Source organism: Acomys minous (genome assembly GCF_964271855.1).
Source record: "Acomys minous genome assembly, chromosome: 13".
Lineage (NCBI taxonomy): Eukaryota > Metazoa > Chordata > Mammalia > Rodentia > Muridae > Acomys > Acomys minous.
This window is the reverse complement of record NC_140495.1, coordinates 23,426,485-23,444,816: the sequence shown is the minus strand read 5'-3', so window position 1 is coordinate 23,444,816 and position 18,332 is coordinate 23,426,485. Positions and strand designations below refer to the sequence as shown.

General features: G+C 42.5%; 1 protein-coding gene across 2 annotated transcripts in view; it reads right to left on the bottom strand.

Moving 5' to 3' along the window:
- The window catches only part of ARMC8 (armadillo repeat containing 8), a 93,374-nt gene that overhangs the window by 19,629 nt on the left and 55,413 nt on the right, over window positions 1–18,332 (bottom strand). For both annotated transcript variants that reach the window (XM_084753547.1, XM_084753548.1), the window contains 5 exons: window positions 8,296–8,378; window positions 7,911–7,992; window positions 5,370–5,456; window positions 2,542–2,634; window positions 408–557 (listed from right to left, as the gene is read on the bottom strand). In XM_084753547.1, the coding sequence (XP_084609673.1) occupies window positions 408–557; window positions 2,542–2,634; window positions 5,370–5,456; window positions 7,911–7,992; window positions 8,296–8,378 (495 nt within the window). The remainder of the gene's footprint in view (window positions 1–407; window positions 558–2,541; window positions 2,635–5,369; window positions 5,457–7,910; window positions 7,993–8,295; window positions 8,379–18,332) is intronic.

Genomic DNA, 18,332 nt, shown 5'->3' with positions numbered 1-18,332 from the left:
GGCCAGGGGATATCAGAGAACACCCAGTGATGCCACTAGCGAGGCTGAGCCTCTCATACTCATTCATGTACCAACTTCTCTCCACAATAACACTGGCATGTGACCAAGGGATGGATAGCACCTGTGGAATGAAAGCGGGAGGAACTTTCAAGTGAAGAACAGGCCTCAGAGACAGTGATCTGGGCAGATGAGACGACCCATTCTGTTCAGCAAATCAGGTAAGAACAGTGACAAGTCAAGGCAGGGAGACATGCAGCAGAGACAGGGGTACCCAACAGTCAGGCAGGGTTCTACAGTGAGGCAGTTCCCAGTGCACCCATGGAGGTGACAGACTAGTAAGTGCTCACACTCACAGATGCTGAGCCATGTAGAGCGAACTCACATGGAGCCCCAGGGACGTTACTTACAGGCCGAGTGGAAAGGAGGTTCCTGAGAAGTCCCAGTGTCTTCATCAGCACGTTCAAATCGGAATCTGATAACAACCGGAAGAGCTGTTCAGTACTCAAGCTTCGTAAAATATCTGCTTTTATTTTTTGTTCAGCCTGAAATGCCATATTCTGAAAGGATTAAAGAAATTGCAAGAATCATGTCTATAGTCACTGCATTAAATTGTATTTTAATAGAGCCCTGATCATTCGAAGTACACAGAAGGAAGTTGGATTGGTCACACTCTTAGACATATTACATGCGGAGGATAGCCACTTACTGACGTGGGCATCTGAACAAAAACCAACCTCTGGATTACCTTTGAGAACAGGTTCATGTACTTTAATGCTAGTGTTGCGATGGTACATCCTATCACACAGGAAGCTCTCAGTGGGTGGGAGGTATGCCCTGGCTGTTAGCACCTCAGATGGCCACTGGCTCCTTTGTTTCTCCTTATTTTCTCATTCATATAATATATTAGCCCAGCTTATTCCAAGCTCTACGTTTGAAGAAAAAAAAATAGCAAATGCCAAATAACGATTCATAAACAAACATTTGCTGTAAAAATCTCTTATAAGTTGGTGGTATATATGTAGTTATTTTCAGGAATTCATTTTGCTTAAGCAATTAAGATCTACCACCAAGCAAGGTTCTCAATGATGCAGGACAATGACAGCAGGAGTGCACCTGTTGGCCATCAGAGACCCAGGCCATGGCAATCCCATAGCTTTATCTTTGTGAACAAAGGTTACAGAAGCTGGTGATACGGAAACTGATCAGAGTAAGAGAGATGGCAGAGCGAGATGACTCATTTGGTATGTGCCAACAGACGGGTGCATGTCAGGGAGCTGTCAACTCAAGTCCCACAGGCTATCTAAGTGGAAGATCTGGGGAATGGGTCACAGACATGGAAAAACACAGGCTTCTGAGTAAGCTCTCCTATTGGAGGGGCTCCTGAGGCTGCAGTGTAAAGGAAACTGGACCTGATGCTGGGAGGGCAGTCCTGAAGAGAAGGTAAGGCAGGAAGATGGTAGTAAAAACTTAAGGGGGAAAAAAAAGCCTGGGAGTGTTTCAAGAAGAGCTACAAGTTGTATTAAGGAGAAGAGTCACTAAGAAACGAGCAGATTTGGACTTTTACTGGATTATTATCTCTGTCCCAAGTGCGTGTCAGTAACTCAGCAGATACAGCATGGAGCAGGGGCATGACAGGCGTGGGGCCGCTGGAGCCCATTGCCACCACCCACTGGCTGTTTGGGAAGCGTCCTCTGCACGCCCGGGCCCACTTTCCCATCAGTAAGGAAGGCACACGGAAGCAGCAGCAGGGGCCGCGAAGGCTGAGTTAGGTAAAGAGCTCACGACCTGGCCTGGAGTCCCTGGACTCACATGGAGGAGGAGAGAACTGACCCAAATTGTCCTCTCACCCCTGGCACGTGTGCACACTCCCCTGCCAAATCAATGTAGTAACATAGAGTGTTTAAAATAGCAGTTGCAAATGCACCGAGCCTTGGCACAGCAATTAAAGTTTGAATACTCTAAGTACGGTTTTCAAAGTCCACATAGATTTACTCCTTTTCAAAATGCAATGAAGTTTAATAATCTTGAAAAAAATGGTTCTGACCTCATAATTTAAGAAACGATTTATTATGTTTACTAGAAACTGTTCAATTACTAAGTACTTGGCAAGGTAGCTGTTCTACAAAGTATGCTAACTACATGAGTGATGCTTACATCAGCTCAATTCAGCTACTTCAGAACATCTATCGTTTAAAACCTGTACACCATAAACATGAAACTGTGTGTGTCAGCACACCATCAATCCATGCCTTGGTGTACTATCTGTAACTACATGCAAGCATAACCCAAGCAGCTCGCTATGACAGCAGTGTATTCAGAGGCACTCATGTTCCCAGATGAGGGTGTGCCATATGACCAAACAACTCCTTTACAGACGAACCTGAAAGATGAACACAGACTCTTCCAGGTCATAGGGCATCAGAAAACTGGACTATGTTAGCTAGTTTTTACAAAATAAAATTCCAGAACATATGCTATAGTGACAACTTTGATATCGCCTCCATTTTTCTTGTAAATGTGACATGAAAGCGTGAAACATACCATTAAAGCCCAAATCCCATTCACTCGGAGAGCAGGGTTTTCACTCTGTGTCAATCCGCAGAGCAGCTCGACAGCTCCGGATTCCAAAATTGGCTGATGAGAAAAGGAAGAACAAGATGGAATAATAAACAAATAACAGCACAAAACAGAGTCCATTACAAGGGATGGGATAACCATTGAGATGTAACAAGAATAAATTAATAAAAAAAGTTATTTTGAAAAAAAAAAAGAGTCCATGTCAGATTTGCAAACCACCTATTAAATGATCTCTTCCTCATCTTACTCAATTCTATGCAGTTTTCACAAAGCAGAAACAGAAACACACACACACACACACACACACACACACACACACACACACACACACACACAGTCTGCAGGCATCCTAATACACGTCCATTTCTCATACTCTTCCTCCCCACTGTCCACTTCCTTGTTCTCTTCACTGCAAACAACTGCAGAAGCCAAGTTCCAGCCTACGCTCAGCTAATCAACGGGCCATGACGTGTGAACAGCAGCACATCTGCTCTCTTAAAGTCGCATCACATCTCATGCCAGGACAGCCTAACTGCTGACTGTAGCTTGAATATCTCATTGAAAATGGGTTTCTAGAGAGTTCTTAAAAACCTAGACTTGCAGGAGTGAGACTTACCACTAATGACTGCTGAAAGGCACGTGTCACCTGGTGACTAGAGGCTCTTATGGGATTCAGCAGTACAGGCTCAGGATGTGCCTTTCAAGACGACACCTTTGAAGATCATGGATTCAAATCATGGTATTTCAAGTATTTGCCATGGTCTCTTCATCATATCTCTTATTCTATGTACTTAATCTACATTATTAGTTTTATTTTACCATCTGAAAACAGAGCACAGACTTGACTCCTTAGCCCTCAGTATTTCAGCGTGTTTCCTGAGGACAAAGATACCCTTAGACAATGACAATGCAGCTACCAAATGCAGAAAAGTTAATCCTAAGTTAAAACATTTATCAACACAAACCCTCTACTCCAATTCTGCCAACTGCTCCGACCAGATTTTTCTAGCATTTCTCTTCCTTCTGGATCAGATCCTTTGAGCTCATCCACCACTTTCCTCGCTGGACACTACACAGGCTGCTCTAGATGGCTGGGGTTGCTCTGACTGTAACTCAGTCAGGATTTGGTCAGTGCTCCGGGGCAGGCAGAGGCCTGGGAGCCTCTGAGAGCCTCTGCTGGTCTCTGTGCCTACAGTGGAAGAATGCTCAGTACCCATTGCTGACTTCCACCTTGTTGGTGCTGACATCCGCAAGCCAGACAAAGCCTGCAGATGTTTCAATATAGAAAATCCATGTACAAACTGCTAGAGGGCCAACAAGCAGTAAACATGAACTCAGGACTGGAAGGAAGGAGACACACACACACACACACACACACACTTGTTGTTGCTGGAAATTGGATTCATTTTCTGTACATATGTAGGCATGTTCTACAAGTCCAGACCAGAGATGATGAAACAGTAAAACTGTATAAGGTGTTTACCCATTTTTTATTAAGTTTATTTTTCTTTATTAAAAACAAAAGCCATGAGCTTAAAAAACATATAAATTGTAGTAAGGGACCCCTGCAAACAGCGGGGAACACTGCATAAACAGGAGCTGGTAGAAAGAGCGTGAGACCGAAAGACAGGGAAATGGAGAGCAAAAAGAATCTTCTGAACCAAACTCACGGCAGCCATGGACACCACCATAAGACCTGCGCAGACTGGGCTGCTGGCCAACATTCCGTCACGGTCATGGAGGGGCCTACGAGACTCCACCCCTTCTGAGGGCCTACTGTCCATTAAGGGTTGCGATGTGTGTGTGTGCGTGTGCGTGTGTGTGTATGTGTGTGCGCACGTGTGTGTCTGTGATGTTCTTCAGTGGTGTAACCATGGTCAAGATGCCCACGCTCTAGTAAATTACTTCCATCCATGGTCATGCAAGCAACTCTAATTAAACACAGTGGGTCACACAAGTAATACATGAAAAAGGCAGGAGAGTGCTTTGCTGGGTTTCAGTAGGAGAGGGAGGAGGTGAGAGATGGTAACACTAGTAAAACCCACTAAAATTTAAGATACATGTAGGGAAGTATTTAGAATAGAATAGAAAAAAAATCTTTACGTTCATTCTTTCCCAGTGACCAATGAATAGTATTTTCAGATGCAGGGAGTTAGTCCCTTGAAATGACTCACAATCCTGCTTTCCAAAGACAAGTCAATTATTCTTCAGTAAATATTGTTTGAAGACAGTCTATTATTTATACTTTTATAATTCTTTACTTGCAATTTCAGTATAGACTAACTATATAGCGTGGTATCTTTTATTTATTTATTTATTTATAAACAAGCTGGCCTCAAATTCTTGGGCTTTTGAGAGCCTTTTGCCTCGGCCTCCAAAGTAGCTGAGCTTGCAGGTGAATGTTACTGCAGGGCTCCAGGCTTTGTGACATCCGGTAAGTACATTGAACATGACAGGTAGGAGGAACAAAGTAATAGAAAGTAATCCCATCATTGAAAACTAAGTGACTTGTTTCAGTTCACAAATGTCAACACCAACTATTATTTTAAGAAAAGAAAACCCAGGTGGTGGTGGTGGTGCACACCTTTAATCCCAGCACTCAGGAGGCAGAGGCAGGTAGATTGCTGAGTTTGAGGCCAAGGTGCTCTACGAGTGAGTCCCAGGGCAGCCAGGGCTATGTAGAGAAACCCTGTCTCAAAAAGCCAAAATAAATAAAAAGAAAAACAAAGAAGGGAAAAAAGAAAATAACAATTGACTAAACTTTAGCCAGATAAGAGAAAACCAATACTAACCTCTTTACTTGGAGAAAATTCAAGAAGAAGGTTACATAACATGGAAGACGCTACTACTAGGATTTCATCAGGTGCATTTTGTAAAACCTATAGAATAAAAAGGGCGATGTCATTAACTCTGAAATGCTAAAGGTGAGGTCCTAGATGACTAAGTAAAACCCTAAACAATTATCTCTCAGCTTGACTTCTTATACTGGACAGTATAAGTAGGAAAAAATACTGCAGCTCGGAAGCTGACTTCTACTGTCAAGCTAATGGAGACTTAGTAAAACAGGACTGGAGGTATAGGTTAGTTGGTAGAGTGCTTGTCTACCAAGTATGGGGCCCTGGGTTTGATCCCAGAATAAGAAAACAAATTATATACATACATACATATGAATTTAACCCAAACAGAAGAATTTAAAACACAAAGTTTTTATTAAAATTAAAGGGCTATTCTCTTGTGTTTTGTTAACCAACAGATTAAAATATGGAAAAGCAAATAAGAAAAATTAGATAAGCAGCTTCTCAACTATGAGAAATCAAAATGAACATCTGCATCTAACAGCACACCTCATGCATGTGACTAAGCCATGGTTTGAGAGTCAGATCTCCATACAGCCATGAGTACAGAACTCTAGACGGCTCGTTGCCATGTGCCCTAGGAGCAGACAGGAACCACTTGCTCTGTCCTCCATGTGCATGGTACAGAGATTCTGAGCTGAGCAACCAGAGGAAAAGGTCCAGACACAAAAGAAGTTATTTTGGGAAACGGAAAAAAGTTTAAAAGTCTTGAGTGAATAATAAATCAAAATCAAGCTATCAATTTAAAAAAAAGCAAAGCAAAGCAAAGCAAACAAGCAAACAAACAAAACCTGAAAAGAAAAAGTAGGATGTGTAAAAGAAAACATTAACTTAGGAGAGCCTTCCAAAATCTAGGAATGTCAAGTTTGGCTTCACTGGTTTTAGGTAAGAGATTTTGAATGTGAAACAGACTTGTTGACTGAACTGGCCTACCCGAGGATACTGTAGTATCCTACCAGTGTGGGAAGACATTAAGGTTGTGCTTGGAGTAGGCAAATAACCTTTCTAAAGTTGGGGGCTCCCAGTAAGTTTCAGGAAACAAAAATACAACAGGAAGTGAGTCATGTTCAGAAGAGTGCCATATGTCCAATAGGTGAAATAAGGTGAAGGAAACTCAGAGAGTGGTGACAGTGAATGGACATGAGACAGGGGTGATGTCACAGGCTGAGAAGGAAGGCTCACAGCAAAGGGGAAACTGAAGAAACACTCTGTCCCGATAAGCCTCACAAAGCTGTATCACGATCCTTCTAGAAACCTAAACCAACCACATACCCAATGCTGTCACATCTTCCAGTAAAAAGTAGCTCTAGGGTTCAAGCTGTTTCTAAAACAACAACTATCATCTTATTTCAAGACCTCAAAGAATAAGTCATGTACTCTGCCATGAGATCAGCTTCCCCATAAGAACCACTCAGCATGTTAATTTCCAAGGCCTACAGCACTGGTCAAATTCCATTTTAAAAACAATCAAACAACAACAACAACACCACACAAAACAAGGTCTCACTATGTAGTCCACACAGGCCTTCAACCCACCATTTTCCTGCCTCTGCCGTGCAGTTACTAAGACTTCAGACATGCACTGTGGCTTCCGCCTGGCTACCTGTCCACGCGTCAGCTCAGTACATCCCCTCCTTCTATGGTGGTCATGAAGGCGCCCTTGCTAGCTCCTAACTTTTCGTACATACCATTTCTGCTCACAGAAAGAAATCCTCCTCTGTTCTTTTTACCTTCAAAATCTAATTCACATTTTCCTGCTTGATGTTTTTCTTATTTCTGTCACACTGGTGTCCTGACTCTAACCTGAGGTTAGATCAAGGGTAAGATCACCATAGTAAAAGGCTTTTGCAAGGCCTGGGGGCCTAGAGGCTTTGCTTAATACATAGTAAGTACTCAAAACCAAAGAAACAACAACAAAAACCAAAATAAAAATTTTAATTCTACCGAGTAAATGAAATGTACACAGTTAATTAAAAGAAAAATTTAAAAACAAAAGGATCAAAGACCAAGTTGACCATGGTTCCATATGACGGTGAACATTATTATCCGCATCTAATTGGTTGAGCCTTTATAAGTTTCAATTCAGATTGACTTGTGTTGAATTCCTTCCTGCTGGCATGGGAGACCCAAAAGCAGAGTTAAGGGCCCAAGTCTTATTTTATATGTATAAATAGCCTATTCTTTCCCATCTTATAACCTAAAGGCTACAAAGAAAACTCTGGATTTAAGTGTAAAGAGTAATAATAAACACAGAGAAGATGGAGAACTCCAGCTAATAAAGAAACCTGGGCTAGGACTTGCTCTCACAGCTGACCTGCTGACCTGCTGACCCACTGACCGCAGTCGCTAAGTCTGGAGCTGCTCGGAACATTTGACTCAGGATAAACAGCAAAGTGTTCTACCCGAGCATCAGATGTGCTCCTAGACCCGGGTGCTCAGCTCCCACAGGCTCTGTGCCAACTGCTGTGACTTTCTCACCTTCATTAAAGGTTTCCACACCGCATGATCCTGGAAACTGGTTCGGAGCTGCTGTACAGATCTGGATAAACTGTGCAAACATCTATAAAGAATGATCAAAATTAGCTTCCCAAGAAGCCAAACCTCACATTTCAAATCAATTGCTTGGCTTTTTCACTAGCACGAACGTACACTTCAAGCATGGCTACCGACACTAAGTCAGCTACTGCAAGGCACCTCACGGGCGTTTGGAGGCTAGGTTCTGTTAGGTAACATCGCACACTGCGTGAATTCACCTGAGCATACGTTCCAGGAACATCTGCATCCTGCGCTTAGTGAAGGACCGGAAAGGAAACAGGCTAAACACACAGCAAGGGATTTGATTCAGACCACGTAAAGCTCATACCTGACAGCAGCTAACCGCACCTTGACACTAGACTCAGACAAGCCAGTCACAATTCGGTCCATCATATTTTCAGTCTCAATGATCTGGAGAAAAAGGTTAATGCTGCATAAATAACAACATGAAGGTGACAAACTTCACTGCTTGTAAATGCAAGTATGTTAATGGCCATTAAAAGATTAATGTTTTTAGCAAAAGATTTTTACCTCTCGCCAATCACCTTGCCATGGGGCAGGCAGCTCACCAGGGAGATGGGTCAAGCACCCACTTGGGGCGCGCCAGGATGAGTGACAGACATAACTATGCTTCTTTATTTTTAAAGGTATTTAAAACAATTTAAATGGCATAAGTACTACAGAGGTGTGCATGAACAATCTGGGTTGAGGGGATGTGAGTAAACCAGGGGCATTTCCGGTAAGAGTGATAACAAATCGCAGTCCACACTGCCATCATCAAGTGAATGAAATCTGTAGGTTCCGATACAACCACTCTGCAGTTCCACTTTACCAAGCAAATTTAGGCTATGTTAAATATTTACAAGCAATCCTTGCTGTCTTTCACCACAGCACCAGGCCCTGGTACAGGAAATCATAACAATTATTAAGTGTTGCTTCTTATGGTTCAAAGTAAGATACACTAAAATCTGTCTTCATTAGGCCATGTATTGATAAATGAATAGGATGCAGAGGAAGTTAAGTTTAACTTGCATGGGGCTATTGAAAAACAAGCTTTTCCTATTAAAGCATTAGAGCAATCACAAAAATATTAGTATCATCAGTCATTGTGCTGAGTGTTTTATATCTCTGGTTTTATGACTCTTCTGTTTATTTCTTCTGTAAGCGTTATTAAGAATTTTCCCACTGACATGCTAGGCAACTGAGGATCCTAGGTAACACAAAAGTTCTCAGACTGAAGAGTCCATGTACTTAGCAACACTTGTAACACTACTCTGACTAATAGTTCTAAACCATGAATGATGTATATCATCGGGAGGAGGCCTTGCTCGCATCTCCAACACCTAGCACCAAGACCCTGAGGGAACTGTTGATAGTCCGTGTGTCTAGGACACACCAATTGACTCCGATTCGTGCAAAGGCAGGACTGTGTTTTTGTAAAAAGGCTGAGTCCAGTGTGCAGCCAAAGCTGAAGCTTAAGCCTGCCAACCTAGAGCAAATGAGCAGATTCAGAAGCCTGGCTTCAGAACAGGAGGTGAGAAATCTCGCCATGTTCAGAAGCCATTTCAAATTACGGTGACCAACAAAGAGATCTTTACTTACTATCAAGAGCGGAAAACCTGTGGCTAGAGAGGCGGATCAGTGGTTAAAAGCACTGCTTTCCCACAGGACCTGGGTTTGATTCCCAGTACCCACAGGGCAGCTCACAACCATTTTAAACTCCAGTCTAGGGAATCCAATGCCCTCTTCTGGTCTCCACAAGCACTATATACAGGTGGTACAGAAAGACATACAAGTGAGACACTCATACACATTGGGAGGCGAGTGGGGAGGGGGGGGAGAACCTCAGGCCGGTAAGAAAGCTCAGTGGCTGACAGTACCTGCCACTGAGTTTGAGGACTTGCCATCAAGCACTTGGACCCACATGGTAGAAGCAGAGAACCAGAGTCTGCAAGCTGTGATCTCCCTTACACATAAACATATAACACACAATACACATAAAACACATGCACACAAACATACACAACACACGTGTAATGTATATGCACACACAACACACACATACATGTAACACTCATGCACACACATATACACAACACACAAGCACACATAAGACACACAGGGAAGGAGGGAGAGAGACAGGAAGAAAGGGAGGGAGGGAGGGAACAAGGAACCACATCTTACCTATAGGTTAGTAAAGGACATTGGTCATATAGCCCAAGAATATGTGCACTGTAATACAAGAATGTGTGTGTCCCTTATGCCAGGCCAACGCTCATCACATTCTTACCTTTATGAGCATCCATGCTCTGCCCCATTAGCACTGCTAGCCTCCCATATGCCTTTTTTTTCCAGGCTAGCTCCGTTTCCCCTTTCTTCAAAATAGGGCTTCTCTGTGTGGTTTTTGCTGTCTTGTTCTAGTCTCGTAGACTATGACCTCAAACTTACAGAGATCCATCTGCCTCTGCCTCCCGAGTGCTGGAATTAAAGATGTGACTGATCCACCTCGCCCAGCTAGCTACTCTTTTTTCTTCTTCTTTCTTTCTTTCTTTCTCTCTCTCTCTCTCTCTCTTTCTTTCTTTTTTTAAAACGAACTCTCTTACAATTTCCCCCCAATGCGGATGCCTGCCTGCTTCTTGGCAGACACAATCCCACCTGTACCAAATGTTCACCACTGGCCCCCAAGCCCTGTACTCACCTGCAAGAGATCCCCATGTTCCTTTGGGCACCTATCTCCCACTTCAAATCCTTCCTAGGTCCACCATGCCCCCAGCAACTCGGCACTCACAGCTACTTTATAGGGGCTTTGTTTTTCTGACAGGACATAAGTTGACTCAACAGCCCATTTTTCTTTCATTTTGAGGTAGGGTCTGTCTGTGCTGCCCTAGGTGGTCTCTAAAACACAGGAATCCAAGTGATCCTGTCACCCTAGGCTCCTAAGTAGTGGGGACCAGAAGCCTGTGCCAAGCGTAAAGTCCCACTTGTTATTGGAACCTCTCTGTTCTGTCCTTTTTTTTTTTCTTTACCTTTGCTATGCTGAATACATCAAGTTGGGAACATAAAGCTTACATACTCCTACCGTGACCCCACCACCACCTCCCCATCGCTTTCTTGTATCTTTACAGGGACTGCATCAAAGGCTGTGTAAGTATGGGAGAATGAGAAACAGGATTACTTTCTAAAAACCCAAAACACTCCCAGCTCTCAGTTCAGGTGCTTAGGAAACCTAGGCACGGGCAAGACTTGAAAGAGGCTTATGGACAATGTTGACTGGCCACACTCAGCCAAAGAAGTAAATCTACCATGTGACAGGATAGTGTAGCAGTAATATAAACATCCAATGAAGACTCTCGAAATATAGCGATAGGCCATAAACACCCGAGTGAGGGTCAGGATGATGGCTCAGCAGTGAAGGTGCTTGCCACCAAGCCTGAGAGCCTGAGATGGATTCCTGAAACCCACGTGCTGGGAAGAACTGACTCCCACAGGTTGTCCTCTGACCTCCACACACGCACCATGGCACTGGAGGACACATACATTATTTGTGTGCATACTCTTCACAAACAAATACATGTAAAATAAATGTTTGAAACTACTTAGCCTATGAAAGATTCTAACTATATAAGAGATGGGCTAGAGATCTCTAAAAGCTTACTATGGCCCCATGTGGAGGCTATGACCTCCTCCCCAAGGTTACTAGGGTCAACAATTGAACAGCCCAGGGAGAGGGAGCAAGGTATTGACCAGAGTCAAATGAGCGGACAGTCAACTTAGTGGGGGAAGGTATCAAATGCAATAATACGCAGTGATCTGCTATAATCTTAGGCAATCCTCTGCCTCTCTGGGTCTTCAGCAGAATGAGGAAACAGAGCAATCATTCCAAGTCATCACTGGGAACAACAATCAGTCTCCCTGGACAAGATCATTAGTCTGTTTAGAAGCAATATGGAGAGCAAGGTAAGCAAAAACCAGAGACTGACTTAGGCGCAGTGAACCACACATCCGAGCCAGGAAAGACAAGTTTCCCTTCTCTCCTGCACTCCTGCACTCAGTTATTCAGCAAATATGAGTGTCTAGTCGTAAGCATGGTTTAAAACTCAAGAAAATAGTATTGATGCTGAGATTCCTTGATCAGGGAGAATGGTGAAGAGTCAGTGCCCACCACTATTAACAGTGGAATATTAAGCATCACACTTAATTCTTAAGCTCTTTACAGTAAAGCTATTATGAGATACCATAACTCTGGGCACAAACTGACCTTTCCTAGGCCATCTATAGGTGTAGGTTTGTAGATGAAGTTGTTATAAAGCAGATTTCAGGAGCCTTGCCAGGGTTCTGGGAAGCTTAAAACCTGAGAACTTGATTCTTCTTCATCAAGATTATCAGTCCACAAGAGGGTAAAAATGATACATGCAGGGGGGAAGGGGAGCATCATGGTGGATACCACCACCAAAATGAGGATAAATGTGATCATAAGGTCTTTTTTTTGTTTTGTTTTGTTTTGTTTTGAGACAGGGTCTCTCTGTGTAGCCTTGGCTGCCCTGGACTCACTTTGTAGACCAAGCTGGCCTCAAACTCACAGCGATCCGCCTGCCTCTGCCTCCCAAGTGCTGGGATTAAAGGTGTGCGCCACCACGCCCGGCTGATCATAAGGTTTTAAGAGCAGATTTAGAAATCCAGACAACAAATGCCTAGGTCAACAAGGAAGGATTTAGAGGTGACCACTGCCAAAGTTTACTGGCTCATGACAGTCTAATGGAGTGCCACATTGTTTATAGATCTGTGGTTGGAACGACAAGAGCAATAAACCATGCCATAGCACCCAGAATGGTATAGCGCCCAGTCATAGCACCCAGAATGGCATAGCACCCAGAATGGAATAGCGCCCAGTCATAGCACCCAAAATGGCATAGCGCCCAGTCATAGCACCCAAAATGGCATAGCGCCCAGTCATAGCACCCAGAATGGCATAGCGCCCAGTCATAGCACCCAGAATGGCATAGCGCCCAGTCATAGCACCCAGAATGGTATAGCGCCCAGAATGGCATAGCGCCCAGTCATAGCACCCAGAATGGCATAGCACCCATAGCACCCAGAATGAAATAGTGCCCAGCCATAGCACCCAAAATGGTATAGTGCCCAGTCATAGCACCCAGAATGGAATAGCGCCCAGTCATAGCACCCAGAACGGTATAGCGCCCAGTCATAGCACCCAGAATGGTATAGCGCCCAGTCATAGCACCCAGAATGGCATAGCACCCATAGCACCCAGAATGGAATAGCGCCCAGTCATAGCACCCAGAATGGTATAGCGCCCAGTCATAGCACCCAGAATGGTATAGCGCCCAGTCATAGCACCCAGAATGGTATAGCGCCCAGTCATAGCACCCAGAATGGTATAGTGCCCAGTCATAGCACCCAGAATGGCATAGTGCCCAGTCATAGCACCCAGAATGGAATAGCGCCCAATCATAGCACCCGACATAGCGCTCAGTCATAGCGCCCAGAATGGCATCTTGGGTCCTTTGAGGACGTAAGAGTAATGTCAAATGGAGCTGAAAGTTGTTTTGACCCATGGGTCTTGTTGGAGATCCCATAAAGGAGGTACTGCCCTCTGTTGCAGATACTGCATCCAACCGTAAGAGGAACCGGTAACAGCTGCTGTTCTAGTGGAGGCAGTTGTTCTCTTTCTTCTGGGGACTGGGACTGTGAATGTGACTACAGGATTAAATGTCTGCGTTATGGTTAGGTCAGTGGCATAAGTATTGCACTGGTGTCCGCAGTCAGTATCTGCTCACCACTGCATCTGTATCACTGCAGCTCTTCCAGGAGTGGACATGGGTACAGTAGAACGGGACAAGAGATCCTTGCTACCAGGATGAAGGTTATTAAGCATGAGGAAGAGATACTGAAAGTACAGAACCCAAATAACACCAAGATGGTTCACTGCACATATGCCTATGTCAACAACCCAAAGATGTCCTTTAGATACAAGAGAAACTCAGTCCTTTATTAATAAACTCCTGTAGACCCATAATCTAGTTATGGCCCAGACATAAGTCATCTTTTCCTGAGAGCTTATAAAGAGCTAAAAGGATCAGAAATGTATCATTAAAGAAACAAAGTAGAGCAAAACACTCACCTAGCTGAGCACTGTGAATGTAAGATCACATGTTAGTAAAGGAAGGCTGATTTTCATAATGGTGTAGAAAACAGAGCGTGTTAAGGAATACAGGAGGATACAGACATTGACCTCTGTCTTCCACATGAGCAAGCATGGACACATGCACCTGCACACGTGTACACACACACACACACACACACACACACACACACACACACACACACACACACAGAGCTCTAATATAGTCTATACTTTCAAGAAATGTGGGTTCTCTCTAGGCTCAACTTTTCCTTAAACCTAAACAACAACAAAAAAGTATAAACATGATGTCAGAAATGTTACAATGTATTAAAAAAAATCAACACATCTATAAAAAGTGTTACTACAGAAGTTCAAACTTTTAAGTTCAATCATTAGCTGACATCAGCACAGAACCTAAACAGCCTCCAGATTACACTGTAGTTTAACGAAAGAACAGAACCATTAAACATCACCGTTCAAATAGCAACAAACATCCTTCCACCTTCTTCTGTTTACTGTTCCAGGGACCTGTGCAATGTAAAAAGCTTATTCTGTAGATGCACAGCTGTACAAGCCTAACACCTTGATAGTCCAGACACTGTCTTTATGTTGCTTGTGTTCTAATGATGAACATTACAACCTGACAGAGTAGTGGCTATTGGACAATCAAAGGATCTCACACATCACCTCAAGGTTAAATCTATTCTGTAAGGAATCTGCACAAAATAAAATGCTGAAATAGTACCGCTAGCTGCGGATGTAGCTCAGTGTTGGAGTGGCTTGCCTAGCATGTACATGCTGGGTTTGATCCTAGCACCTCAAAAGAATAAAAATAAACAAATTATTTAAAAGAAAAATGCCAAAGATTGAAACAATCTGAATAGTTCCTCTCTAGAATAATTTACAATATAATCGCATGTAGACAGTACCCTTAGAAAAACACTTAAAAATTGATGCAGAAGAAACAGAGATGAAGATTTCCCACTATAGGCCCCCGACTTCTGAAACAACTATTTCCATGTGTGGAAGGGAAAGTTTTTCAACAAAAGTTCTTCCTAAGGACCTTTGCAAACTCCTCCGTAACAGTTTATCCCACTTACAATCACACTGTGGTCTTTGCTATGTGGCCTTTATTATACAGTCCTCTGGCCCACGCTGATGGGCTGTATCACCCTGTTCTGCTACGGTCATTCTTATTCTTCATGTATTAATTAATCACGGCAAAGCTGATTTTCAGTGTAAACAAGACTTTCCACACACTTATGAAACCTACAATGACTGTACAGAATTTTCCTCTCCTCTGTTTTCAGCCTACAAGGTAAAAACCAATCTTTGCTTTACTACTGGCTACATAGGTGATATATCATGAGTGACAAACACACAAATGAATGCTTGTATCTCATTAGCTACCTAGTACCAAAAGCAGAGAAAGCTGGCATATGTTCTCAGTCTGCTGCCCTGCCATCAGCTGGCACACACTAAGTAACTCTATACCAAGTTCCCCATCTTAGACTAACCATACACTCTTTTTACCAGCTGACGTCACCCTTGGGCTCTACTAGAGGTAAGCAGCTTTCCTAGGCCATTGGCTTCAGAGAGACTGGGACAGCATTCAGTCTCAGGATTTATTTGCTAGCTGCCACCTTGCCCAAACTGATTGCTTCCAGGTCAGCTACTTCACAGGGTGGTGCGAGGTTTAAGAGGGATAAAACACTCAAGTTTACCACGGTGTCCAGCACAAAGTGAGTTTCAATCAATAGCTGTTCTTAGTTACATGGAATTCAGCTTGAAAATACAGTATATTTGGATGTTCTGAATTGTATAATGTTCAACTCTCTAGCACAATGTTTTACATTTGCTTTTCTCTTGGATATAGCATTTTACTCAAGCGATATTCCTAATCAATTCACAGAGTCCAGTAATAGTTTATATCATAACTAAAAGCCACAGTCATCTCACTTGCCGAAGGTCTCTCATTTGCCATCATCATTCAAATATGGCAGTTGATTTGTAGGTAATATGTAGTGACAACATTACACTTTAGTGCTTAATGCTTTTTTGCAGGAAGGCAGACTAGTGCCTCCGTCTCCTGGTTTGTAGGGTCCCATTTTCTTTTATAGACCAAAAAAAGAGAAACAGTAAATGTGGTTTTCCAATCTGTTTATGGCAATGGTTCTCAGCCTTCCCTTTAATACAATTCTTCATACTGTGGTGACTTCGAACCGTAAAATTATTTTGTTGCTACTTTATAACTGTAATTTTGCTAGTTATGAATCATAATGTAAATAATCTGTGTTTTCCGATGGTCTTAGGTGACTCATGTGTGTTTGACCCCCAAAGGGGTCACGACCTATAGGTTGACTGCCACTGGCTTATGGTAGTTTGTTTGTTTATTGTTGCTGATGTTTTGTTTTTTAAGGTTATGCACTGTCGGCACAGAATAACTTCTTTGTGTAAAGGACAGTACAGTAAAACCTTTAACTATAGGGGAACATGCCTCTGTCTTGGCCCTGGGAGTTCACGACAAATGATCATGGCTGTATTTAGACAGAGCCTTATAGGCATGCGCTTGATGAATTTACTCTTCTCATTTCAAGAAGTAGTTTTCCTTTCTTCAACCACTTAAAAATGCAGAAGTCATTCTTACAGACAAGGTGAGTCACTGCATAGGTAACAGGTGTGCACTGCTGACCCCTGTGCTGGCACTTTCTATTAAGAGTGGACACATACCTGACTTCTCAAAAACTCAATTTTTTTTCAAGGTCTGCTATTTTCAAGCACTTAATTACTCCAAATACTTCATATTCAGAGAAAATACTCCTGAATAATCCAACTAAGTTGCCCACTTGCTTTACAAATGTAATCAAAGACCACATTTTAGCTCCTCCTTTTTTGGTTTATAAAACACCTGTCTTTTAACTAAATTATAAAGAACTTATCAACTACATGCCAAAAAATGTATGAAGACACTTAACTCATGTCTCCATTGACTGAAATTCTGAGGTAAGTCTTTTGCTTTCTTCTCCAAGTACCTTTATGTGTATACAGCAGTATGACATGCAGGTTTGCTGCATTCGGTGTGTGAAGGTCAAGGGTCTCCCACCATGGACATGTGGCAAAACCTGGTTACCTCTTTAGAAACACTTACCATCTCGAATGGGTGTCACAGGGCTCATTTAGAATTCTTTAGAAGGTCAGAGTTAAGAAGGTAACTTACAGTTTAGTCACCAGTTAAGTTAAGGAATTATAAACTCGGAGCTTGTATATATAGCAAAGCCAAGTCCTAGAGGATGTTATGTCTGTGGTGCCATGGAAAACCTTCCCAATGTTCAAAGTGTTTGACTCAATACACAGGTAAGGCTTAGAAGCAATTCCTTACATCTGCGATGGAAGAAACAAATACAGAATCTGATGTGCCTCTCAAACAACCACTTAGAACTCTCACACCTTGTAAAACTATAAAACCTAAATATACGGCCATTTATACTCTTAGCCAAAAGACCAAACAATAACAAGAGCAAGCTATGAACAAAGGACCAGACTTTTCAAGGTGGATGAGTAACAAAATTTGGAGAAAGTTCAAAATATGAAAACTGACTTCAAATACAGAAACACTATAAAAGCTTACAGCATTGAAAATAAAGAAATAATGTGAGCACATTTGGGAGTACTTGGAGCAATTGTGTTAGTGCTGATCACGATGGCAATACTTAAAGAACCATGAATAACATTTCAGGAACCTGGATTCTTAAACGTATCTTAAAGTTATAAAACAAATCTGTCACAAGAGATTCATTATAGAAAGAGTATTTTTCTGAAATAGAATCTTTTTCTGAAATAAGTTTACTGACAATTTGGGCAATTTACATCATAAAGTCACTTTCTTCATTATAAATCCTTACTTACATCCCCAACACTGCTCATCTTCTCTTTAAACATGTGAAAGACATATATGGTGTTAATTTTTCTCCGATGAGGTAATTTAAAGCAATCAACAAGTGCTGCTATTTATCGAGTGCTTATTATGTGGCCGACATCATCCGTAAACACATTATGGCTCATCGTCCTTGCCAGCACAGGGGGAAGGAGGGAGATTCTCCTTATTCTTTGTTGCCTCTTTTGCTCGTATTTCCCTCTGTCATTGTTTATACTGCTCAGAGTTTTTAAAAGTTTAAATTTAAAAATAAAAAGCAAGCTAGTCCAGTGGTGTCTGTCACCTG